Below are 24,863 nucleotides of genomic sequence, written 5' to 3' on the forward strand. Positions count from 1 at the left end.
CTGTGCCAAAGCCCAAGTCCCTCCAATGGGCAGTCGTTAGGGGAGGGGTGGGGAATCCTTCCCTGCACCTGCACCAGGCACATGTATGTTGAGCACTTGTCCTTAGTATCCTGGTATCTGAGTGGGGTAATCCTGAATTCAGAGGAAATCAGGAATATGGTAGCTTTAGACCTACTTCAAAAATGGCTGTTTTGTGAGTGAATTAATTGATAGATTTGGAAGAAAGTTTGTTTGTTTTCAACTTCTACATAAAGTTATCTGCCATTTGGCCATCTCAAAACAAGCTAGTGTTTTGAAAAACTAAGAGAGATTTTTAATTACAAAATGGATAGAGGAGAAATAGTTAAGGTTTTAGTGTATGATCGATTTGTCAAATATTTGAAAATTTTCTCGCATTTTAAAAATCAGTCATTATACCTCAGTTTTTAAAAAATGTATAAAAAGAGAACAAATTTTACTAAAGAAGAGATGCAGATGGCAAATGGGCACAAGAAAAGATTCTCAGTATCATTAGACATTAGGGAAATGTAAATTAAAATCACCATGAGATATTGCTACACACTAAATAGAATGGCTAAGATTTTAAAAAACTAACACTACTTGGATTGAGACAGTCAGGAGCAAAAAGAAAAAAAATTAACACTACTAAGTGCTGGTGAGAATGTAGAACAATTGGAGCTCTTGTACATTGCTGATGGGAATGCAAAATTGTACAGCCACTATGGGTAATAGTTTGGCAGTCTGTGAAACATACATGTGCATATAGCAATTCCACTCCTAGTCATTTACCCAAGAGACATGAAAACATACCCACAGAAAGACTGTAGAGGAGTGTTTATAGCGTCTTTATTTATAATAACCCCAAACTGAAAGCCACCCAAATGTCCTTCAATGGGATGAATGGCTAAACAAATGGTGGTGGATCCATACAACAGAATACCACTTAGCAATAAAAAAGAATGAGCTGCTGACACAGGCAGCAACATGGATCAGTGTAAATGACAGAAGCCAGTTACAAAACCCAGGCCACATCCTGGGCATCCTGGAAAAGGAGCACAGATCACGGCAGTGGTCACTGGGGCCGTGGGGAGGGCTGGACTGCAGGGGAACCAAGAGAACTTTGTGGGGAGATGGGAATGTTCGGTGGTTTGAGATTGAAGTGGCTAGACAACGGTATACATTTGTCCAAAGTCATCTAAATGTAACTTTGTAAGGGTGACTTTGCCTGTGCGTAGATTCTGTCTCAATTTAGAAAGACAGCCATCATAGCTCTGCTGCTAGGACGACTGCAGCACATTGCTCTGACACCGGTGGTTCATGGAGATGGAAACTCAGAGTGATGGCCTGTCACAAGCCCCCATGTAGCAGTTTCATTTACCAGGGACAGCAGGGCCGATGTTGCTGGAGTATCTCAACACCTGCTGTCTGGCCCATGCCCTTTTCTCATTGCCCCTGTGCTCAACCTGGAGGCTCCTGTCCCCAACAGTGGTCACATGGCTAGCGCAGACTCCTCTGTGGCCTCCAAGACCAACTGAGAGCTTGCATGGAAATCTAAATCTTGTGCTTACTCAAACATTCTTCCTGTATTCGTCGCTGCTTTTCAGATTTCAAGAATTGTCATTAAGGCTGGGTGCAGTGGCTCACGCCTGTAATCCTAGCACTCTGGGAGGCCAAGCAGGCGGATTGCTCGAGGTCAGGAGTTCAAAACCAGCCTGAGCAAGAATGAGACCCCGTCTCTACTATAAATAGAAAGAAATTAATTAGCCACCTAATATATATAGAAAAATTTAGCCGGGCATGGTGGTGCATGCTTGTAGTCCCAGCTACTCGGGAGGCTGAGGCAGAAGGATTGCTTGAGCCCAGGAGTTTGAGGTTGCTGTGAGCTAGGCTGATGCCAGGGCACTCACTCTAGCCTGGGCAACAAAGCGAGACTTTGTCTCAAAAAAAAAAAAAAAGTTGTCATTCAAATAAGAACAGCAGCTACTGTGTGCTTATGAGTTGTACCAATACGTGACTCAAGAAATAGATCCTTTTCTTTTCCCTAAATCTTTTCCCAAGGATTTTGAAAATCAAACAGGTAGGCAGGTTTCTGGAGAGCCAAAAACACATGTTTTGATGGCGACTGCCTACATGAGTACCACTGGTGGTGGGGGGTGAAAACCAGCTCTGCAGCTTGCTTACATGTCAGCTGCAAGGCTAAATTAGGCTGTGATTATCTTAGCTCCTCTTGCCACCAGCTCAGCGATACTGAGTTGCATTTTACTGGGTATTTTTTTCATCCTGCTGTAAATTTCAAAATGACAGCAAGGCCCCATTTTAAGGGAAGTGAGCACGTGTTGTCACTTCCAACGGGTTGTGAAAATGCTCACTTCTGCCTTCCTAAAAGGGGCTGCTGAAGTATGGGGTTGAAGCTCGGGTTGAGCTCTGTGTTTTGAGAAACTGCCAGGCCACACCAGGGTGGGGAGGGGGCTGTGGAGCTGTTCCCACACTCCAGCAAGCCTGTGGAAATCTCACCATGCCTCTGGAGAAAGCTGCCCAGGCCAACCACCCTCCAAGGCTCTTTTCTTTTCACTAGGATTCTGGTTCCCATAGGAATGAGGTCATCTCAGCCTGCCTAGAGCTCACCTTGGGGAATGCCCTTCCTCCAAGTGCTGCCCCTCCCCCTCTCCTCGCCCATCTGTGCAGGGCCTGTGCGCCCTATCCCACTGCAAGGTCGAACCCCCTCTGCCCTACCTCCTCCTGGCGGACCCTCCATATGAGCCCTGTTCCTCATGTGGCTAACTCACCTCGGGACAGAAGCTCAGGCAGTTTGAACTGTTCATAAATCGGAGTTGAACAGGCTGCACTACTGGTCACTGCAGAGACGCATCTTCACCCTTTTAGTGCCAGCAGACGCTTGCCCCTCCTGTTCTCAGGAACTTCCAGGTTGGCTCTAAACAGATAAAATGGCGAAACGATCAGCCAGGCAGAGACTTTTAGAAAAGGTAAAACCAACTAGAGGTCGACTAAGATTTTTGAGGACAGTGGATCCTCTATTATATAGGATGAAAATATAGATTGTTTTCCCATCATATTTCCTCTGGGTGCTCAAGTATCAGCTACCTTGTATCTTTTCAAATCAGCAGTTCAAAGAATGAAACATGTTGGACATTTTAATTTTCACCCCAAATTAACCATTAACGTTTTCTCATTCTATTATTACTTATAACTTAGGTGACCTAATTTGTCCTTTTGTATGTGGGGGGAAAAAGTAAATTGACCTTTGAACAGGTTTGAGCTGCATAGGTCCGCTTACCTGTGGGGGTTTTTTGTTTGTTTGTTTGTTTTTTCCAAAACAATCAGCCCTCAGTATTTACAGGTTCCACATCTACGACCAGATGCAGATCCAAAATATGGCACTTGCAGGATGTGAACCCACTGATCTGGAGGGCCAGCTTTTTGTATGTGCGGGTTCCACAGGGCCCACCGTGGCACTTGAGTATGCATACATTTTAGTATCCGAGGGGGATCCTGGAACCGGTACCTCGTGGATACCAACAGACAACTGTAGTCAAAATTCACCTTGGGGCCGGGTGCGCTGGCTCACGCCTGTAATCCTAGCACTCTGGGAAGCCAAGGCAGGCATATCGTTGGAGCTCAAGAGTTTGAGACCAGCCTGAGCAAGAGCGAGACCACGTCTCTACTAAAAATAGAAAGCAATTAATTGGCCAACTAAAAATATATGGAAAAAATTAGCTGGGCATGGTGGCGCATGCCTGTAGTCCCAGCTACTCGGGAGGCTGAGGCAGGAGGATCGATTGAGCCCAGGAGTTTGAGGTTGCTGTGAGCTAAGCTGACACCACGGCACTTTAGCGGGGGCAACAAGAGTGAGATTCTGTCTCAAAAAAAAAAAAAAAAAATTCACCTTGGGTGCTTGCTTCAGCACCACATATACTAAAATTAGAACAATATAGAGAAGATTAGCATGGCCGCTGGACAAGGATGACATGCAAATTCGTGGAAATTAAGAAAAATAATATTTTAAAAAAAACCCTTTCCTTGGCCCTTGACAAAGCAAATAACAATCAGCTTTGCCATCAAGATGATCTTACCTGGGAGGCCTTACCTGTAATCCTTGCGCACTGGGAGGCCCAGGTGGGATGATCATTTGAGGTCAGGAGTTTGAGACCAGCCTCAGCAAGAGCAAGACCCTGTCTCTACCAAAAATAGAAAAATTTGCTGGGTGTGGTAGCATGCAACTGTAGTCCCGGCTACTCAGGAGGTTAAGACAGGAGGATCACTTGAGCCCAGGAGTTTGAGGTGGCAGTGAGCTATGATAATGCCACTATACTCTAGCCTGGGAAGTAATAATAGCCCAGCATATGATGGATGGCCTTAAATCAGAAGGCTTTAGTTAGATGTCACCTCCTCCAGGAAGCCATCCCTGACTCCTTGGTCTGCATGAAATGCCTTTCTAGGTGTCCTCAATCCTGCACCTTCCCCCATCAAAACTCTTCCTGAGCTGGTCTGCCTGCCTATCTGCCTCCCTCAGTACCCAGCCCAGAGAACATTAAGATGCACCCTGTTCACTGATTTGTATGTTCCTATTAATAGTAAAAACAGGGAGGCTTGTCATGTAACAACACAGTGCCTTTCAAACTGTGAGGACAGGGCCATAGTAAACATGACCCCAGGTGAGCATCGGGGTCTGGATGGCACTGGGGCCGTTTGTGCAGCAGCAAGGGGCAGGCTGCCCCAGTCCCAGGAGAGGGCTGGCAGATGGGAAGTTGCTGCAAGACCCCTGCCTCACAGCTGGTTCTGTCTCCTAGGTTGGGAACTATAAGCGGACCGTGAAGCGGATTGACGATGGCCACCGCCTGTGCAGTGACCTCATGAACTGCCTGCACGAACGGGCACGCATTGAGAAGGCATACGCACAGCAGCTCACCGAGTGGGCCCGGCGCTGGAGGCAGCTTGTGGAGAAGGGTAGGGAGGCCTGGCACAAGGCAGCTGCTCACTAGCTAGGGGGTTTGGGCAAATTGTGACCTCTCTGTGCCAGTCCCTCTCAGACCAGGCAGGAATATTTCTTGCTGTTCGGGAGGGACTGTGGTTTTTATGGAGGAGCAGCGGGGTGCCCGTCTCCAGCAGGCACAGGCTCTGTGAACTTTCGTCTCCTTTCCTTGGAAACACAAGACTACTCTTTGCAAACAGCACCTGAGTCTCCTATTCCAGCCCTGGTTGTCCAGAGGACACACTTACTCTTGCCAGTTTAACTTAGAACTTGAAGAAGTTCCTATCCAGTAAAAGGCCTTGCTGCTCAGCACCTTGCTTTCTAACACTGAGATCAGTTTGTTTTTAAACGTCCCCATATAGCAAGTCAGATAAGACCAGATGGTGACACATGGCAGGCTTTCTGATTTTGAATTTTAAAGGGAATAACAACAGGTGTTGTATGGTGGAGGTTTTGCCCCTCTCCTCCCTACCAAAAAGCTCAGAAGATTCTGCAGCGTTGTGGATAGGGACTGTGGTTAGAACATGCTTCCCAGCAGTAAAGGACCAATTGTGGGGTCTCCTGGGACAGAGCAGATCAGTAGGAGTTTCTCAGGGTGTGCTTTGGGGCAGGCTCTCCTGCCATGACTGCTGTCCTCAGCTGAGCCAACCAGGGGGAGCCAGGCCACTGGGCAAGGGGTCAGCCATGCCTAGACCAGCTGCCTGTCCTTCCCCTCAGTGCTGACATGGGCTGTATTGAGGGCACAGCACAGTGCTTGGCACGGGGCAGGAGCCCAGGTGTGGAACAGGCACGTGTGGGGGAAGAGGAGCCAGGATGGGCCAGCTCCCTCAGCCGACGGTGGCTGCTGCTGTTCATTTCCATCCCCCCAAGCCCCCTCTCACAGGATCCAGCTGTCAGCGCCATCCCACGTCTTTATTCGGAACTGGAGGCCCTTGCCACCCTCACTAGTGGATCTGGCCACAGCGAGGCAGGACAGGGAGAGAGCATGCTCCTTTTGTAGACACACGGACTCAGAAGGGCTAAATTTATGTGGCCACACTTCTGCCATCCCCATGGCCCAGAGATATGTGCCAGAGGGTTCACACCACCACGCCTCGCACCTCCGTGTCCTCCCTGCGCCCACACAGGCCCTGCCCTGGTACATGCCCTGAGGACTGGCCGGGTCCTCTCATTTATCACCTTCAGCCCTGACATAGCTCCCTCTCCCTCCCGAGCCTCATGCCACCCCACCCTACCCCTACACTGAAATGACAGCCAGATTAACACCTTCCTTCCTTCCTTCCTCGTGGACTGAGAACAGTGGGTAGGGGGTGAGGTGACTCAGCTTCCCCCACCCCCATTGTGGGTCTCCATCTGGGCCAGAGCAGGTTCCTGCGTCCCCTCCCCCTCCTCCCCCCAGACAGGGCTTCCATTCTGCTGAGGAGACCGTCCCCAGTCCCATAGGCATTCTTGAGCTTAAGCTGAGCGGCTGGGAGTGAGCAGAAGTGCTCCCGCAGGGGGAGGCGGCACAGGGCTGGCGAAGGGCCATGCTGGGAGGCATGGTGTGGGGTGCCGAGCACCTGGGAGAGGGGCCAGCTCGTTTCAGAGGGTCTCCCCCTTCTCTGGCCCCTTTAACACATTGACTGCCATGCTGGGGGAAAAAAAAATTTCCTTAGGGCCATGGTGTTTTATTATGAAAATAGAATAAAAACTTTGAAAACAAAATATCCTATTGGAATTTAAAGAAAAATTTGTTATTTTTTTTTTATTGTTTTCTGTGCGTGAGTTATACACAACTTGAAAAATGGTTCTCACGGCTCCCAAGGTGAAGAGACATGTGAGTTACATATGCTTCACCAGGCCCCAGGCTCAAAACTAGCATGAGTTAAATACAACTCACATGCAGTTAATGTGTTAAGCAAAGTTAGACTTCTAAGATGCAAAACTTGAATTTTTAAAGTGCTCAGTGGCTTTAAAAAAAGGAAATGCATGTAATCTCCCTATTTTCCTAGCAGAAGAGGGGCAGGGCGAATTCAGCTTCAGGAATGGACAAAGGCACTGAGCCAGAGAGCGAGTTCTGAAACAACCAGAGGGAACCTCCCAGCCAGGCCAAGGCTGAAATACCCCATGAACAGCTGAGGGGGGACAGGAAATCCCTGCCACAGGCCAGCGCTGAGTAACCCACAGCTTCTCTCTGTGCCCAGGGCCACAGTATGGGACGGTGGAGAAGGCCTGGATAGCCATGATGTCCGAGGCTGAGAGGGTGAGCGAGCTGCACCTCGAGGTGAAGGCCTCGCTGATGAATGAAGACTTTGAGAAGATCAAGAACTGGCAGAAGGAAGCCTTTCACAAGCAGATGATGGGGGGCTTTAAGGAGACCAAGGAAGCTGAGGACGGCTTTCGAAAGGCACAGAAGCCCTGGGCCAAGAAGCTGAAAGAGGTACATCTGCCTTGTAGGCTGCTTCCCTGCCTGGCCTCTCCGAGCTAGCCACCCACCAGCAGTGCTCCCTCCTGGATGCCCAGAAATTCCTACCAGCTGTTGTAGGCACAGGAGGCCACAGCTGGTAGAGGAAAAGCCACTCCTCAGGCCAGAAGCCCATGGTGGCTGACATTTACCCAGGCTTACAACACTGAGTAATTTAGGTGCATTCTTTAAATTTAATCCTTACCAACCCATTTTACAGATTTGGTAACTGAGGACCAGAATCATACATTGGTGGTAGCTCTTAATTAACAGTACTTTCCCCAACCCTGGGGAAGTGTCTACTGGAGAGACTTAGAAGTCCCTTTGAGCTAGTAGAAAGGATTAATTTAAATGTTTTCTCCCTCTTGTATGGGTTTTCCCCCAGACTTAGATACTGTAGCAACTGAAGCCATTGAGTCTTACAGAGCCAGAACACACCTCCATGTTTGGGCTCTAATAGGCGCTCCTCCTTTTCCCTGTCTTGGCTTTTGTCACATCTCCTCTCTCTCCCTTCTTGTCCCTGGCCCTGTTTGTAATGAAACCATCTCCCCTCCCATGAAACCATTGCTACAAACTCCTCTTCTAGAATGAAACCTGTTCTTTAACTCACATACAGAAGGGTCTATTGAATCACTAAGCGCATACCTGTGTGTGTGTGTGTGTGTGTGTGTGTGTGTGTGTGTGTGTGTGTGTGTGTGTGTGTGTAACTGCCATTAACACCACGGGGCATGTGGCTATCACCTGACTCCCAGCAGAGCCCCTCACTGGTGTTAGGTTCCTCTTTGGATACTTTGTATTGCTGTTCCAGCCGCCTGGCATGCTCTCTGTGGGACAGCATACCTCTTCCTCGTGTGCTCCCTGTCACCTCAGGTGGCTGTCTTCAGCCCTTCACATGAAATTCTGTCACCCACCCCTGGTGCTCCCTGCATTATTGTCACACTTAGCACCTTCTGATCATTCCAGCTTTTAATCTCTCCCATACTGTACCTTCCTGCCCCAGCTCCTGAATGAAAGCTTCAGGAAGGCCCAGGTTCTTTTGTCCCATCCTGTGTCCCTGGTGCCTAGAACCGCATATGACACAAAGCAGGCACTCAGTAAATTTTGTGGAGTGAATTGTTGTTACGGGCAGTTGCTGTCATAGTACACGGACAACTTTGTACCCCCATTTCCCTCCCATCCTGACAGCACAAGCATTCTCAGTGGCCTGTGACCTCTAGTGAGGGCTCTGACCTTTCAGCCATGGGGAACTCAGGTACTCACTCTCCCTGCAGGTGGAGGCAGCAAAGAAAGCCCACCACACAGCGTGCAAAGAGGAGAAGTTGGCCATCTCACGAGAGGCCAACAGCAAAGCAGACCCGTCCCTCAACCCTGAACAGCTTAAGAAATTGCAAGACAAAGTAGAAAAATGCAAGCAAGATGTCCTTAAGGTAAATCGTGTGCTTGTTTTTACGTGTGGAGTGTCAGTGTTACTTGTTCACGTGTCCAGCACACAGCATGCCTTTGTAGCTGCTCAGTTGGGTGGGTGTGTAGAGGGGTAGATAGCAATAAAACACATCCCTGCCCTCAACAGGGTGGCACAGCTGAGCACCCTGGCACCTTACCTTATCATAGCCATCGCACCTCCTTGGACAAGGGCCAGAACCGGGTGCTGGGCAGGCATAGTTACCTGTACTCAGGGACACAGGTTGGCTGGGATTGCTAGGGGAGCAGCTTGTGCCAGAAATGCAGGCGTGGAGGGGCGTGGTCAACGTAGAGACTGATGCATAAGCTGTCGTAGGGGACTGTGAGGACCCAAGTTGCCAGTGGCCTGGACAGCCAGGCTGAGGGAGTTGCTTAATGCTGCTGACGGGCCACCAAGGAGGGCCTGGGGAGGGGAGGACAAGGGTAGAGGGCCACTTGGTTCAGAAGGGTTGCTCTGGTTGTGCGGGGAGGCCTGGCTGGCGGCAGAGACCTGGTGGAGGGGATTGGGGGTGGGAGAGCTTATCTGGGAAGCCAGGCCAGGAGGGGACAGAGATGCCCTGCAGCCTCATCAGTGACAGGCCCCAAAGAGGAAGGCAGAGGCCGTGGAGCCAGGGTGGCGGGATGGTGGTTTGGGCCAAGAATAGAGAGTGAACAGGCAATGTGGTGTCCTGGGTGCCCTTCCCTTTCTGTTGTGAAAGGAGATTCTCTGCCTTTGTGAGTTAGTGAGACAATCAAATGACATGATTTTGCAAAAACACTTTGTAAGGGGTGAAGTGCTCCAGAGATGTAGGAGGTAATTCTGCCTGGAAGGCCCTAGAGTCACTGGATTTAATGGCATCTTCGTGTAACTTACAAGTTCCCAGGAGGTGAGAGGCTTGGCCACGGACCTCCCTCACTCTGTCATAAGGGGGCGAGGGCTGGGGGGTTTCATTGCCAAGGGCCTGCTTGCTTCCGTGTGCGGAGATTCCCGGCCTATGCTTGCAGAGAGAGATGGAATGAAGCGAGTGAGGGCTGTACCCCAGAAGCAGGACTGGAGGCCAGGGGGAAGCAGGAGTCCAGAGCAGATGGTTACTACCTACCACGCTTGCCAGGCCTCAGACAAGGTGGGGCATCTCTGTTCTGGGTGGGGGAAACCAAGGTCAGAGAGGTTAAATCACATGCCACCGGGTAATGTGAGTGCAGGGACTTGTGAGCCCAAAGCCCGAAGCCTTTCTCTACTGTGCCCCGCTGCTGTGTCGTCAGCGTAGTGAGGAGGCAGGTCATCTCCATGAGAGTTCATCACTCAGAGCAAGTGCTGGATCTCTCAGGGAGCATCCCCCATTGCTGGGGCCAGGAATCTGGACTTTTGGAATAGCCCAGGTGCCTCCACTGTGGGACCAAGGAGGACCCTGGACTGGGCTGCTGAGTGAGGGGCACCTAGGCTAAGAAGCATAAGGCCCGGGGGACTCTTAAGGCCTTTGCCAGGATCCCAGGGAATCAGATGCCCAGGCAGCATGTCCATGTTGCGGGTAGAAGGGAGGTGAGAGATGCCTTTCATGTTTTACAGGCGCCTGGAGTGCCAGCACCCATTGGTGCTCTTGCAGAACAGACACAGGGCCCGAGGCCAGAGATAACCATGTGTGAGGATGATGGGGGCACTTGGTAGTGGGCTGCTTCCTGGGCCCTCCCTGTCTCTGTGCCTGGCCAGTGACCTCAGAGCATAAGTGGTCCTTGTGGGCCTGGATTCCTCAGAGGAGGACAGACCCTTCCCACTGCCCTTCTTGAAGCAATTTCTAAAAACCAGCATTGACTGGCTGCACACGTACTTTTGTAGTGGCAGGGTAGCAACTGCATCTCACAGTGTCCATCAGAGAGGAACTTCTTGCTTCAGTGCTAAAATACTACAGTCCGCATGAGGGTGAAGGCTGCCTGTCATTCCACCCTGTGAATGTTCGCTGGGAACCTCCCGTGTGCTCCGCAGGGGGATTTACTGAGTGGTGAGGATGCTGCTCTGTACCCGCCTGTGCTGGGGCTCAGCACGGCCGGCACAGGCCAGGTGTGGAGGAGCCTAGGGAGGGGGCACCCTCTTGCCACTGGGTGCCCTAAGGGCTCCCAGGAGGCAACTGTACCTTGAAGGCTCCCAAGAGGTGGCTGCACCCTGTGTCACTCCAGTGGCACCCCCTAGATGCTGAGTTCTGAGCCCACAGCTGCGTATCCCTGGTGTCTGAGCTTGGGGTCCCACGTGGGGCTTCTGGGCATTGGGCACTGGGCAGTGTGGAAGGGTGGTGGTGGACAGCCACAGTCGCTGTGGAGCTGTTCCTGCTGGGAACACCCCAACTGGCAGGGATGGCCCTTTCCTGTGGTCGCGGAGGACCAAAGGCCAACCACCTCAGGAGCCTTGAAGCAGGAAGGAACCACAGATGGCAGGAGAAGGGCATGGGGCCAGGGTGGGAGCCCCAGGGAGCATGGTGGGGCCTGCCCCCTCAAGGCTGGGGAAGGCTTCCAGAGGGGACTCTGGAGCGTGAAGAGGAGTCGTCCAGGACATGAGTCAGAGAAGGGCATCTAGGGAGAGAGCAGAGTGGACAGAGGAGACCAGCATCCCAGGTAGGCAGAGAATGTGCTCCAGAGGCCTCTGGTGGCCCCACAGTGTTATCAGGGACAGCATAGCACAGTTTCCTGGTGGAACCTGTGGCCACCTCCCTCATTGCTCAGGGTCTCAAGAGGGGAGAGACTTGCAACATATAGGTGGTCCCCACCCTGCCATCCCTCACTTCACAGGTGGCCACCGTGGTCCCACCAACTAACAAAAACTCACTGCACACTGAGGGGGGGTCCATTGACCTCAAAGCCCATCCCTGCCAGATGCACCTGCTCACTTTAGCCAAGTGTTAGGATTTTACGCATTTTCTAGCTGTCTCTAGATCCTTTCTTGAGATGGGCCATACCTGCTTTTAACAACTCTTTTCTTATAAAACCCTTCTTGGGACAGTCTGGTAGGGAACAGCTTCCTGAGGAGGAGGAGTGGCCTGGAGAATAAGCAGGACTTTCTCGAATGCTCCTGGCACTTAAATATCAAAGCACTAGGAAGAAGAAAGTGTCCCCATTGTTTGATAAGGACAATGAGACTCCAAGAAAACAAGAGTGAATGCCAGCATTCGGCCCAGCCCTGAACTTGTCTTCAGGGTGATTCACCGAGCCACTGCTGCTGTAGGCCAGGTCTGAGGCCCAAGGGTGACCCAGCCAGCCCTTCCTCACAGGGAGAGAGGCCAAGGGTGTGTGACATGCTCGGGACCATGCACACAGAGCCCCAGGGGAACTGCTTCTTTGCCTGGTCTACCTGTTTACACCATGATCCAATGGAGAGGGCAGATGCCAGGAGTGTCATTTACCTTGTAGAAGTGGAGGGACTGGGGCTTGAACTTGAAGTCTGTCAGACTCCAGAGCTCCAGCTCCTTGGGTTTGGAATCTGGAGAGTCCTGAGAAGCTCCAGGGGAGGGTGCGGTGAGCCGAGGGCGAATGGAAATGAACCCTCACCTTGTGCCTGGGTTTTCATTTAGACCAAAGAGAAGTATGAGAAGTCCCTGAAGGAGCTTGACCAGAGCACACCCCAGTACATGGAGAACATGGAGCAGGTGTTTGAACAGTGCCAGCAATTTGAGGAGAAACGCCTGCGCTTCTTCCGGGAGGTTCTGCTGGAGGTTCAGAAGCACCTAGACCTGTCCAATGTGGCCAGGTAAGTTTCTTTTGAGCTGAAAAACACATCTCGGTGAGGTAAGTGCAAAGTTGCTGCTCTCAAGGCTTGGGTTAGCAGCATGAATCAGAAGTCTTCTCTCGGTGGGTCGGTTCTCCTGCTTTTCTGTCATCTTGATGCCCAGGGAGGGCCCTTCTGCTGGGCCCAGGCTAACTGAGGGGACATAGACTTCTGTCATCTATCTAGCAAAGCCGCTTAGAAACGAACCTCAGGTCAAGGCTTGTTAACAGGAAATTACATTCCCTTTGCCTCCTGTATAGGAATAGTCAAAAGCATAGCTGCTCTGCCACCATTCAGAGTTCATGACAGTCTTATAAAGTAGGTGGCACTGTCCCCATCTTATTGATGAGGAAACTGAGGCTGGGTGAGGTTAAATGACTTGCCCCAGCATGTACAGCTGGCAAGGGGCAGGGCCGGGCTTGCATCCAGCTTTTCTCTGTGTTGCGTAACTTCCATTGTACATATGACTGTCTTCCCTCTGTGTCTGTCTCTGGGTCCAAATTTCTCCTTTGTGTAAGGACATCAGTCATATTGGATTAGGGACAATTACCCCTACAAAGACCCTATTTTCAAGTAAGGTCACATTCTGTGGCATTGGAGTTAGGACTCCAGCTTATCTTTTGTAGACAACACAACCCAACCCTTAACAGAAGGCATTATGCCTGCTCAACGGAGGAGGACACTGAGGCCTGGCGAGGGAGCATGACTTGGCAGCCATACAGATTATAAGTGAGACTATCAGGTCCAGCAGTGGTCCATACCACTCCCCTCTGGGGCAGATCCCTGGGAAGGTGAGATCAGAGCTGCCAAGCAGAAGGCGTCCCCCACTCGTCTTGGTGGCGGTGTCCTGCAGCACTGGGGGATCTTCGCATCCTGTGTTTGCACATCTGGATGTAAACCCTCCAGCTTTGCTGACATAGATGAGGGACGAGGACACTTGCTGGCATACTCTAGTTTTCTCTTCCTCAACTCTGGACTTGATCCTGTGGGACCACACAGAGTGGTGCCCACGTGGTCCACATGCCAATGCCTTTTGCATTGTCTGGCACAGAGCAAAGCTCATTTGTTGCCCCCTGGTTTGATTTAAAGCCCATTTGTCAAAAGCTGAAGCTGTGGTGGTTGTCTGTCCCCATCTGGGCATGTGGTGGCCAGGTGACCTTCCGCCTCAGCCAGGGGAGGGGTGTCCCTGATCTGTGTCTGTAAAATCAACTGTAGTGTGGGCTGCAGAGACCACAGAGACTGCTGTGGCTGGTGCCTGCTTTCCAAAAGAGCTGTGCTTCTCTCCCTGGTTTAGCTACAAAACCATTTACCGCGACCTGGAGCAGAGCATCAGGGCAGCCGACGCGGTGGAGGACCTGAGGTGGTTCAGAGCCAATCATGGGCCCGGCATGGCCATGAACTGGCCGCAGTTTGAGGTAAGAGGAGGTTGCACCCCTGACCCCATTGGCCTGGGAGGGGACCTGGGTCCACAGAGTTGAATTATACAATGTCTTTCTTAGCTGGACATGGTGGCTCACACCTGTAATCCTAGCATTCTGGGAGGCTGAAGCAGGAAGATCACCTGAGCTCAGGAGTTGGAGACCAGCTGAGCAAGAATGAGACACCATCTCTATTAAAAAAAAAAAGAAAACTTAGCCGGGCATGGTGGCGCATGGCTGTAGTCCCAGCTATGTGGGAGGCTGAGGTAGAAGGATCTCTTGAGCCCAGGAATTTGAGGTTGCAGTGAGCTAAGATGACAACACTGCAGTCTAGACAGGGCACAGAGTGAGACTCTGACTCAAAAAAAAAAAGTCTTTCTCATTCTGGATTCTATGTTGGAGTTTGCCCTGTTGATGAGGCAGCCTTTATGCATAGCCACAGTACAGACCAAGTTGATGTTTAGAGTCCCAGGAGTCTTCAGGCATTTACTGAGGCCTTCTGAATCTCTAGTGATGGTACAATTATATTCTTTCTAGTTAAGAACGTTTGACTGTCACTTGTTAACTACTGGCATTCCCTTCTCTCCTAGTGAGTCACAGGAACTGCAGGACACACAGGACCTTGGGTCCTTGCCCTACCCTACCCTGCAGGATGGCCAGGAAGTGGGGGCAACCACAGTGCCCCTGGACCTCACAGTGGCCTGGGGAGGGGAGGCAGTCCCAGTGGGCAGCCCTCCTTACCCTTCAAACAAGGGACTTTTCCACATTCCAGCCGTTACATTCAATTAATCTTGCTTCAAAATGAACTTCCCGGCCTGGCGCGGTGGCTCATGCCTGTAATCCTAGCACTCTGGGAAGCTGAGGCAGGAGGATAGCTCAAGATCAGAAGTTCAAAACCAGTCTGAGCAAGAGTGAGACCCTGTCTCTACTAAAATATACAAAGAAATTAATTGGCCAACTAAAAATATGTAGGAAAAATTAGCCGGGCGTGGTGGCACATATCTGTAGTCCCAGCTACTTGGGAGGCTGAGGCAGGAGGATTGCTTGAGCCCAGGAGTTTGAGGTTGCTGTGAGCTAGGCTGATGCCATGGTACTCTAGCCTGGGCAACACAGTGAGACTCTGTCTCAAAAAAAAAAAAATGAACTTTCCTTTTTATGGGTCTGAGCCCTCTAATAGCTTTACAAAATCCGAGAGCTTGAGGATCTCAGGACTCATCCAGCTCTAGAGTTGGGTCACCGGGCGCCATCTGGCCCTCCAACGGTAGGTAGCATAGAAGGCAGAGGCCAAAAGTCTTGCCATGCCTGTTCCCTCATGACAGAGGCTTAAGCACGTGGTATCTGCCCACCCAGGGAGTGATGTAAATCATTCGCTCTTTTTTGCGACTCAGCTTTCTTGTGCATAAAATGGAAATGACAACAGCACACACCTCCTCGGGTTGCTGGGGAAGGCGGTAACCTGGTGCATGCAGGGCTACTGGCCCAAGGTCCCACCTGCTGAGCAGTGACTCTTGTCAGGCTCTCGCCCTGGCCCCGGCCCACTGCACAGAAGCCTCTTTGGTTCCTTAGTTGCATTTTTGTCAGTCCTCACACTTGGGCTTCTGTTTTCTGGACCTTCGCAGGAAGATTTCTCCAAATGACAGTGTGGGGCCTGCAGCTGGGTACCTCTGCACCATCCTCAGAACTTGTTCCAGCTGGAGGCTGCAGAGCAGGCTGTGCCCCTTCCATAGGGGCCTTCCTGAGTGGCAGGGGCCCTAGAGGGACAGCACAAAAGCCCAGCAGGTCGGCACAGAAGCACACTGATATATTTTGTGCACAGCTGGGGTTTTGGCACACAGCAGGTGTCTACTGTCCCTAGCGTGGCACAGGAAAGCCCCTGTGGACTCACCTGGCTCCCTAGAGGTGTCCGCTGACACTGAGAGGACAACAGTGGGGAGGAATATTTGAGAGCCTGTCCCACGGGGGTGGGTGTCCCGGCCGGAGCCCACGAGGCCCTTCTCTCTATGGGTCCCTGGGCTGGGACCAGCACAGTTTGCAGCTGTTGTAGGACGTGCCTGACTTTCTCTAATGAAATTATTTGTTTTTATTTTCCATGCCACAAGGATGAAGTAAGTGTCTGTGTTCCGGCTAACTCACTGAGTGCCAAGCCCCCTGTAGCGTGTCTCCAGCCTCTGGGGTCTCTCTGTGTGTGGCTCCCTGCCTGGCTTGCAGCCATTCAGCCAAGGTGGCCTTGTTGTCAGAATTGTTAAAAGCTGGCCCTTCCATTCAAAGTCTGCTCGATGTTGACCCGTCCGCCCTCGGAAGCCGCCTAGTCAGGATAGATTTCTATTCAAAAGTCACTATGGCGAGCTCTGAGGTTCCAATTTGAGTTCAGTTAGGAAAATAATTAATAGACCAAAAAATGACCCACATTTGGAGTCAGGGGCCCAGGTCTGCCACCTATTCTCTGAGCAAGTCACTTTTCCTCTCTGGGCCTCAGTTTCCTCATGTGACAAACCGATAGGTTAGACTTGATGTTTCTAAGATGGCTTATAACCTTGACGTTCTGTAACCGCACGTGAGCAAAGCTGTGGACTCAACCATACAAGTTTTTTTTTTTTTTTCATACAAGTTTTAATTAAAGTTGTTTGATGATGGGTGGACATGGGAGAGTTCATTAAATGCATGTGTGCATGCACACGCGGACACATGCACACACACATGCTTTTCTGGGGAATCAAGACATAGCCTTTGTTCTCTGCCCTCCTCTGTTTTCCGCACAGTTGATAAAACCTGTCCACTGCTAGGAAAGTACTATTAGGTTGGTGCAAAAGTAATTGCATTTTTGGATCATGAATTTTAGATCGTTATATTTGGATCATTATAATTAGGCTCGAACACATCTTTGTTAATCAAAATAGGAACCATTACAATCAACACACTTTTGCCAATGAGAAATAAGTTTGTTTATTCCTATAGTGAAAAAATTCATGCTTCAGGATTCCTCAATTTCTTGGAAAGCATTTTATGCATCCTGCTGGTTGTGGAAGCGTTTTCCCTGTAACAAGTTGCTGACCTCTTTCCATGCTTAGCGCAGCCATGGCCCGCGGTCCCAAGAAGCATCTGAAGCATGTAGCAGCTCCAAAGCATTGGATGCTGGATAAGCTGACCGGTGTGTTTGCTCCTCGTCCATCCACCGGTCCCCACAAGCTGAGAGAGTGTCTCCCACTCATCATTTTCCTAAGAAACAGGCTTAAGTATGCCCTGACAGGAGATGAAGTGAAGAAGATCTGCATGCAGCGCTTCATTAAAATCGATGGCAAGGTCCGAACTGATATAACCTACCCTGCTGGATTTATGGATGTCATCAGCATTGACAAGACTGGAGAGAATTTCCGTCTGATTTATGACACCAAGGGTCGCTTTGCTGTTCATCGTATCACACCTGAGGAGGCCAAGTATAAGTTGTGCAAAGTGAGAAAAATCTTTGTGGGCACAAAAGGAATCCCTCATCTCGTGACTCATGATGCTCGTACCATCCGCTATCCTGATCCACTCATCAAAGTGAATGACACCATTCAGATTGATTTGGAGACTGTCAAGATTACTGATTTCATCAAGTTTGACACTGGTAACCTGTGCATGGTGACTGGAGGCGCTAACCTGGGGAGAATTGGTGTGATCACCAACAGAGAAAGACATCCCGGGTCTTTTGATGTGGTTCATGTGAAAGATGCCAATGGCGACAGCTTTGCCACTCGCCTCTCCAACATTTTCGTTATTGGCAAAGGCAACAAACCATGGATTTCTCTTCCTCGAGGAAAAGGTATCCGCCTCACCATCGCTGAAGAGAGGGGTAAGAGACTGGCAGCCAAACAGAGCTGTGGGTGAAATCGTCTCCATGTAACATAATAACATGTTAAAAAGTTATTTGTACTTAATTAAAGATATTACAGTGTGGAAAAAAAAAAAGTTGCTGAGCTTTGTGCACTGGCAGTATCGTAGCCAATGACGTTCATTTGAGGCATGATTATTGCTAATTGAAAACTTTTTTCCCAATACCCCGCCATGATGACAAAAGTTTTTACATTTTAAAATTTAAAGAAAAAGTTGTCGAGATGCTTGAAGAAGTGGTAGTGGGTTGAAGAGAGGTCAGGTAAATACAGCGGATGAGGCAAAACTTTGTAGCACAATTTGTTCAACTTTTGTAGCATTGGTTATGCAATGTGCTGTTGGGTGTTGACTTGGGCCCTTTTGTTGGCCAATGCCGGCTGCAGGCATTACAGTTTTTGGTGCATCTCACTGATTTACTGAGCAGACTTCTCAGATCGTAATGGTTTCTCTGGGATTCAGAAAGCTGTAGTGGATCAGACCGGCAGCAGACCACCAAACAGTGACCATGACCTTTTTTTGGTGCAAGTTTGATTTTGTAAAGTGCTTTGGAGCTTCTTCTTCGTCCAGTCACTGAGCTGGTCATCACCGGTTGTCATATAAAATCCACTTTCGTCACGTCACAATCTGATCGAGAAATGGTTCATTGTTGCGTACAAGAAGAGAAGATGACATTTTAAAATGATTTTTTTGATTTTTGGTCGGCTCATGAGGCACCCACTCATCGAGCTTTATTCACCTTTCCAATTTGCTTTAAAAGCCAAATGACCATAGAATGATCGACATTGAGTTCTTTGGCACCTTCTTGTGTAGTTTTAAGAGGATCAGCTGCAATGATTGCTCTCAGTTGGTCATTGTCAACTTCTGATGGCCCGCCACTGCGCTCCTTGTCTTCAAGGTTCTTGTATCCTTTGCACAACTGCCTGAACCACCCCTGCACTGTACGTTTGTTAGCAGTTCCTGGGCCAAAGGCATTGTCAATGTTGCAAGTTGTCTCCGCTACTTTATGCCCCATTTTGAACTCAAATAAGAAAATCTCTTGAATTTGCTTTTTGTCTAACATTTCCATAGTCTAAAATAAATATAAAATAAACAGCAAGTATTAAATCATTAGCAAAATAACAAAGCAAGAAATACACATTAAAATGATGTATAACATAACCACATTTATTTAAGAATGTATTCCAATATCAAATGGCAATTACTTTTACACCAACCTAATAAAGCTTCAGGGAGATAAACACTCGAGTTGGCCTTGTTAGCCCCAAGCATGCTGCTCAGATTAAGCAGAAGTTCCAGGGTGAACGCAGCAGGGAGGGCTCCGCTCCTTGGAGACTTGCATGGTCAGAGTCTGCTTGCCTGTCCCTTTCGTTAGCGGTAGCCTCCTGGCCCCTGATTTTATTTGCCATCCAGGGTTTGGTTTTCCATATGGCAGGCTTACTCAGCGTCCCTCAGCCCACTGTCTCGACCCTGTAATGCAGAGACAGTTTAGGCTAGCTCCTGTCTCCTTTCAGAGGCTCATGGGACACAGGGTGGGGATGCTGGAGGTCTGAGGGGGCTGGGGCTGAGAGCCATGCCAGGCAGGGAGCAGGACTGGGAGGGCCTGGGCAGGAATGCAGGATGCTGTGTGTTGGCCCTGGTGTGCTGCACCCACCTGGTGTCCTAGAAAGTCTGCTCCTCCCAGGAGGGGGTGCACATGTGAGGATTGGGCAGTTGTAACAGCATCGACAGCCAGGCCCTCTGAGGAGTCCCCACTTTGAACAGCGAGGAGGGCGTTCAGGTCATTTGGGTCCATAGGTGGGCATGGGGAGCCCGAGGTCTGGAAGACAAGGGACAGTGCTGGGTGGACGTTGTGGATGGATGTGGCTTCCAACAAATGAACCTCCTGCTTTGCCTCCCTGGACACCTGTTGCCTAGGAGTGGTCTGCAGACCTGAATCGAACTCTCAGCCGGAGAGAGAAGAAGAAGACTGCTGACGGTGTCACCCTGACAGGCATCAACCAGACAGGCGACCAGTCTCTGCAGAACAAGCCCGGCAGGTGAGTGGGTGCAGCCTCATTCCATCCTGTGGGAGGGGTCCCCCAAGTTTCTTCGTGGTCCTAGGACAGCCCCAACATGGACAGCTGGCAAATTCCCCAGTTTTGTGGAGACCGCCAGGGGCTCCTTTCCAGAAGCTTCCTGGGCTCTGTGGGCAGTTGGCCCAAGGACATGTCTGGGAAGCATCATCTTCCCTCCAGTGCTGGAGCTGCTGAAAGATCCAAAGCGGCAGCCTTTGCCATCAGGCCCAAGCGATGGGGGGACCTTTTGTTAGGGCTGGTCACTCGTGTCCCCAGTTGTGTGGCACTGCCCTGCATGGATGTGGCAGGTGGAAGCACACCGTCACTGGTTCCCTTCAGGCAGTTCGGGTGCTGGCAAGCTTTGTGCTTATTTTCCATGTTGTATGCAGGTGCCAGGGGAGGTAGGGGCAGGAGAGGACTGCTAGGTGTCCCCTTTTAAATCACCTCTTTGCTGAGAGTATTGGTTATTTTTGACTTAGTTGCTGGCTAAATATAAGGGGTGGTCCCATGGTCATTAAAGCCCCTGGACAGAGTGTGCTAGAGTAGGCCTGCCCTGTACGGCCTGCCCAGAGGCTTCTGTGCTGTGCTCAGTGATAGTCACTGTGGCTGCGGCTTCCTAGGAAGGCTCAGCCCAGGTTCCCGTGGCCTTCCTGTGGCCCCAGCAGACGTGGCTGTTTGTCATCTAGCTGCTGTGCACCCTGTCTCAGCAGGAAGCGCCTGTCCCAGAGATCAGGCTAGCACCTGTGTGCCTGGGCAGGGTGGGAGGGTGAGACACTGCCTCGGTGGAGACCTGTGGGCTCAGGCTGGGCGGAGCTGCCGCACCAGCTCAGCTGCCCACCACCAACCCCTCCCACGGACGTCTGCCAGAGAAAGGAGCTGGGAGGAGGAGGGCCTGGTGGTCCCAGACTCATGGCCTAAATGTCAGGTGCCAGCAGGCTTGGATCCAATCTCCCCCACCAGGCTGAAGCTGATGCAGTTGCTGGCCACTGAGTCACTCTGGTGGCATTTAAGTCATTTACACACCACCCTTCTCAGCTCAGGGCTGGGAGAGCTCAGACTGAGCTGTCCATCCAGCGTTCTGGGTGCTGCTTCCTGAAGGTGCGGAGCCAGGGGTGGTGCTGCCCAGGGAGGCCTGGGCCACTGGGCCAGGCGCTGGGTGGGATGTTGAGTCCATCTCGTCATGGCCTCCTTATAGCACTGAGTGCCCTGCAGTCCCTTCAGCCCATCTCCCTGGCTCCTGGACAGGGCTTGGCTCCGGTCTCTGGGGCCTTCACTCTGGCCCTGGCACACAGCAGGCAGTTGATAGTGTTGCACGAATGGATTTTCTCTCTCTGGAGCACAAAAGGAATCCTTTTGTCTATTAGAAAGTGCTGTGCAGCAGGCTTTAGCCCTGACTTTGGAAGCGCCAGCCCCAGTAGGACAGGGGACTGGCCACTGAACCCTACAGTAGTCAAGAGGAGGGGCGCCCAGGAGCACCCCTGCACGTCAGCGGCTCAGGAGACCCCCGCCCAGTGTGGGAACGAGGGTTGGGAGAAGCCCTGAACCTGGAACCCACTTTTGCCCCCACTGTGGTGGTTGTCCCCCAGCCCAGCGCCCCTGCCTGGATCAACTGCCTCCAGACGCAAGAAGGGAGATGGAATCCTGTTCTCTCTTAGACACTTAAGCGAGTTTCACAGCCTCAGTGTTGCCACGTGCTTTACTAAACAACCTTCCTGTTGAAACAACATGGTCCTCCTCCAGTCAGAGGAGGAGCTGATTTGTCCCTTGAGATCATGCAACTGGCAGTCAGTCACCAGAACCCTCCTCGGGCCCCCGCTGTGCTGGGGTCCCCTGAAAGCTCTCTCTCTCCCCGTAGCAACCTTAGTGTCCCGAGCAACCCTGTGCAATCCGCGCAGTCACAGTCCAGCTACAACCCCTTCGAGGACGAGGACGACACGGGCAGCACCGTCAGTGAGAAGGAGGACATTAAGACCAAAAAGTTGGTGAACAAACGCTTCCCTCTGGTTCCCACCTCGCTCGCTCTGTCTCTCCCTCTCTGTCCAGGGCCCTGGCCTGGGTCTTGCCATCAGCATCAGTGGCGCGTGAGGCCCTGCAGGAGGCGGGCACCTGGCGCACTGCACACCTGGCCCACGCCTGCCGGTGGACAGCCCTGGCGTCCCCATTTCTTGGGGTGGGCACAGCTAACAATCTTTGGTTGCTTTTTCTCTGTCCTCCATTAACACTTCAAGGCCCGGGCACCACCACCACAGGAAGACAGGCATCCTGCTGGGGACCTGCAGGAGTGGGGCCCCCATGTCTGCCTCTGGGGCACTGGTGTGGGCCACCACCAGCCCCCTGCCTCTGCCTGTTGGAGGCTCAGGTTGAATGTGGATGGCATGAATTCTCACCAGGGCCTGGCTCCACCATGCTGGAGAGAGCTGTGCGCTTCTGGAAGGAGCCCTCAGCCTTGCACCTCTCACAGGGCGGAGGCTCTGGGTGAGGCCTCGTGCCCTCTGCCAGCCCCTGCTGAGGGCCCTGTGTCACCCCCTTTCTTGCAGTGTGAGCAGCTTTGAGAAGACCCAGAGCTACCCCACTGACTGGTCAGATGATGAGTCCAACAACCCCTTCTCCTCCACGGATGCCAACGGGGATTCAAACCCATTCGACGAGGACACCACTTCAGGGATGGAAGTGCGAGTCCGGGCCCTTTATGACTACGAGGGCCAGGAGCATGACGAGCTGAGCTTCAAGGCTGGTAGGTGGGCTCCCGCCAGCGCCTGGGGACAAGGGCATCCAGCCAGCCAGGGGAGGTTTGCATTTTGTTCTAAGCCTAGTAAAGTTCCTGCTATTCTCCCGCGCGAGTCCTCACTGCCGGCCCTGCCGCTCTCCAATTTGGAAAGCAGCCGGTGCTTGACGCCAGAACTCAGGAAACAATGAGGCACCTTGCGCCTTTGCCCAGACACCCGTGTGCGCTGGGGCTGGGAGCAGGGCATGGGCAGCTCACACAGATCAAGCTGTTGGCCAAGACCAGTAGGCTGCCCACATGCAGTCTGGGAGCAGCCAGCCCTGCAGGTCCCCAAGGGAGACCTTTCCACAGGGGTCCCAGCTGCCAGAGGAGCCCCCAGCATTTGGTGTGTGACCTTGGGCCAGGTGTGGCTTTATGTTAGGCAGCACCTTTCAGACGTTCTTCCTGCAGCCAAGTGTACACACCTGCCACGCTCACCTGTGTCACCACAGCAGAAACCATGCTTTTACACAACAGTCTGGGTCCTTCCTGTGTGCTCTGCTGGTGGTGGAGATTTCCTATATGATGCCTTTTTTAAAAAATAAAAAAACTAATTACAGTTTACCAAAATGGGCTGCAGCCTTCAGTGTGAAGGCACTTAGAGCCTGTAGAGGAGGCTGGAGGGGCCTAGGGCCAGAGCAGGCCACAGCAACCTAAGTTCCCCCTACCTTGCCCCCTCCTCGATGCCGTCCTGGGGCCAGCACCCACCCCTCCAAGAACAGGCGTGCTGGAACAGAACTCACAGGCTGAGGCGTGCCCCTGCCCCTAGGCTACGCGTCCTGACGACTGCCTCATCCCCCTGCTCGGGTGGGGTGGGGCTGTGCCCAAAGGCCAGGCTCCTGACCCAGCTTTAGCTGCTTCCCCTGGGTGCGCAGCGGTGCCCGCCAGCCGTCCCCTTGCCTCTGGGGAGGTCATCAGGTTCCTCTGGCCAGTTTTCGAAATTTTGTTATTGCCTTTAAGCCATCTTTGGCCAGTTTTCTGATATCTTTGGTTGGGGTTATTACCTCTGACTTTGTTATTTGTTTTTAATTTCTAATCCTTTTTCAATCTTATTCAATCTATTATGTTTGACAGTAATTTTATAGGTTTAAAATGTTTCCTCCAGGTCCAAGCAAATTGTCAAAAGCAAACTGGGCCGGGCGCGGTGGCTCACGCCTGTAATCCTACCTCTCTGGGAGGCCGAGGCGGGTGGATTGCTCGAGGTCAGGAGTTCGAAACCAGCCTGAGCAAGAGCGAGACCCCGTCTCTACTATAAAATAGAAAGAAATTAATTGGCCAACTAATATATATACAAAAAATCAGCCGGGCATGGTGGCACATGCCTGTAGTCCCAGCTACTCGGGAGGCTGAGGCAGGAGGATTGCTTGAGCCAGGAGTTTGAGGTTGCTGTGAGCTAGGCTGACGCCATGGCACTCACTCTAGCCTGGGCAACAAAGCGAGACTCTGTCTCAAAAAAAAAAAAAAAAAAAAAGCAAACTGATTGAAATGAACATTTGTAACCCCCAGTTCACATTTGCATAACTCGAGGTTTCCTGTCTGTTGTCTGTCTTCTGTGGCACTTTGCTCCCTGACGATGCAAAATGAGCTCCCAGCCAGCGCGCTTGTCTCCCAGCTTTCGCGGTGCCCTGGCTGCTGGCTGCCTCGCTGGGTCGCATGTGCTGCAGGAGCCCTTCCTGGGTGGACTTCCCACCTCGTGACGGCTTCACATAGGGGGCCTTCTCCTAGCCCCTGAAGCCTGGAGTGGGGCCCGTGGACGCAGCAGCCCAAAAGGCAGGGCAAGGGAAGCATTGGGCCCTCGTGGCGGAAGGCTGGGAGAAGATGGCTGGTTCCTGGTGGCCGCTGATGCTTCTAAGTCAGATTTGCAGGACAACGGGTCTGGTGGTGGCAGCAGGATGAGTCAGTGTTTACATGCACTGTCCCAGGGTCCATTTGCGTTTTAACCCATAATTCTCACAGCATCCGCAGTCCACAGACAAGGGGAGCAGAGGCAGTTGGGCCCGTCTCCCAGCGGTGAGGGCCGGCTTTGGGATTTGAGTCTGGGCAGTCCCGGGGGCACCAGGAGCCCCAGGTGTTGGCCCCGTAGCATCGTGACCAGTATCGCTGCCACTTCTGGGAGACGTTGCCAAACCAGGC

The 24,863-nt window shown here is 51.7% G+C and overlaps 2 protein-coding genes, 1 non-coding gene and 1 pseudogene across 9 annotated transcripts in view; all 4 read left to right on the forward strand.

The window, feature by feature from the left end:
- PACSIN2 (protein kinase C and casein kinase substrate in neurons 2) overlaps positions 1-24,863 on the forward strand; it is a 131,086-nt gene that overhangs the window by 102,853 nt on the left and 3,370 nt on the right. For 6 of the 7 annotated variants that reach the window (XM_012741717.3, XM_076006938.1, XM_076006935.1 and 3 more), the window contains 8 exons: positions 4,809-4,965; positions 7,174-7,409; positions 8,705-8,860; positions 12,431-12,606; positions 13,919-14,039; positions 19,827-19,948; positions 21,822-21,944; positions 22,504-22,700. In XM_012741717.3, coding sequence (XP_012597171.2) covers positions 4,809-4,965; positions 7,174-7,409; positions 8,705-8,860; positions 12,431-12,606; positions 13,919-14,039; positions 19,827-19,948; positions 21,822-21,944; positions 22,504-22,700 — 1,288 coding nt within the window. The remainder of the gene's footprint in view (positions 1-4,808; positions 4,966-7,173; positions 7,410-8,704; positions 8,861-12,430; positions 12,607-13,918; positions 14,040-19,826; positions 19,949-21,821; positions 21,945-22,503; positions 22,701-24,863) is intronic. The other variant, XM_012741719.3, reaches the window with a different exon arrangement.
- On the forward strand, positions 3,910-4,017 carry LOC142873543 (U6 spliceosomal RNA). Its single transcript, XR_012921558.1, has one exon. It is a non-coding gene; the product is annotated as a U6 spliceosomal RNA (small nuclear RNA).
- On the forward strand, positions 16,039-19,789 carry LOC105858527 (small ribosomal subunit protein eS4, X isoform-like). The gene has a single exon (XM_012741720.3). It carries the CDS (start codon positions 17,103-17,105, stop codon positions 17,907-17,909), a length of 807 nt encoding a protein of 268 aa, XP_012597174.2. The 5' UTR covers positions 16,039-17,102; the 3' UTR covers positions 17,910-19,789.
- Positions 17,998-18,120, forward strand: LOC142873488 (uncharacterized; annotated as a pseudogene).

Source organism: Microcebus murinus, chromosome 10, assembly GCF_040939455.1.
Source record: "Microcebus murinus isolate Inina chromosome 10, M.murinus_Inina_mat1.0, whole genome shotgun sequence".
NCBI lineage: Eukaryota > Metazoa > Chordata > Mammalia > Primates > Cheirogaleidae > Microcebus > Microcebus murinus.

Excerpts from the sequence above, each read along its gene's own strand:
- LOC105858527 (XM_012741720.3), top strand. The coding sequence starts at position 17,103 with ATGCTTAGCGCAGCCATGGCCCGCGGTCCCAAGAAGCATCTGAAGCAT.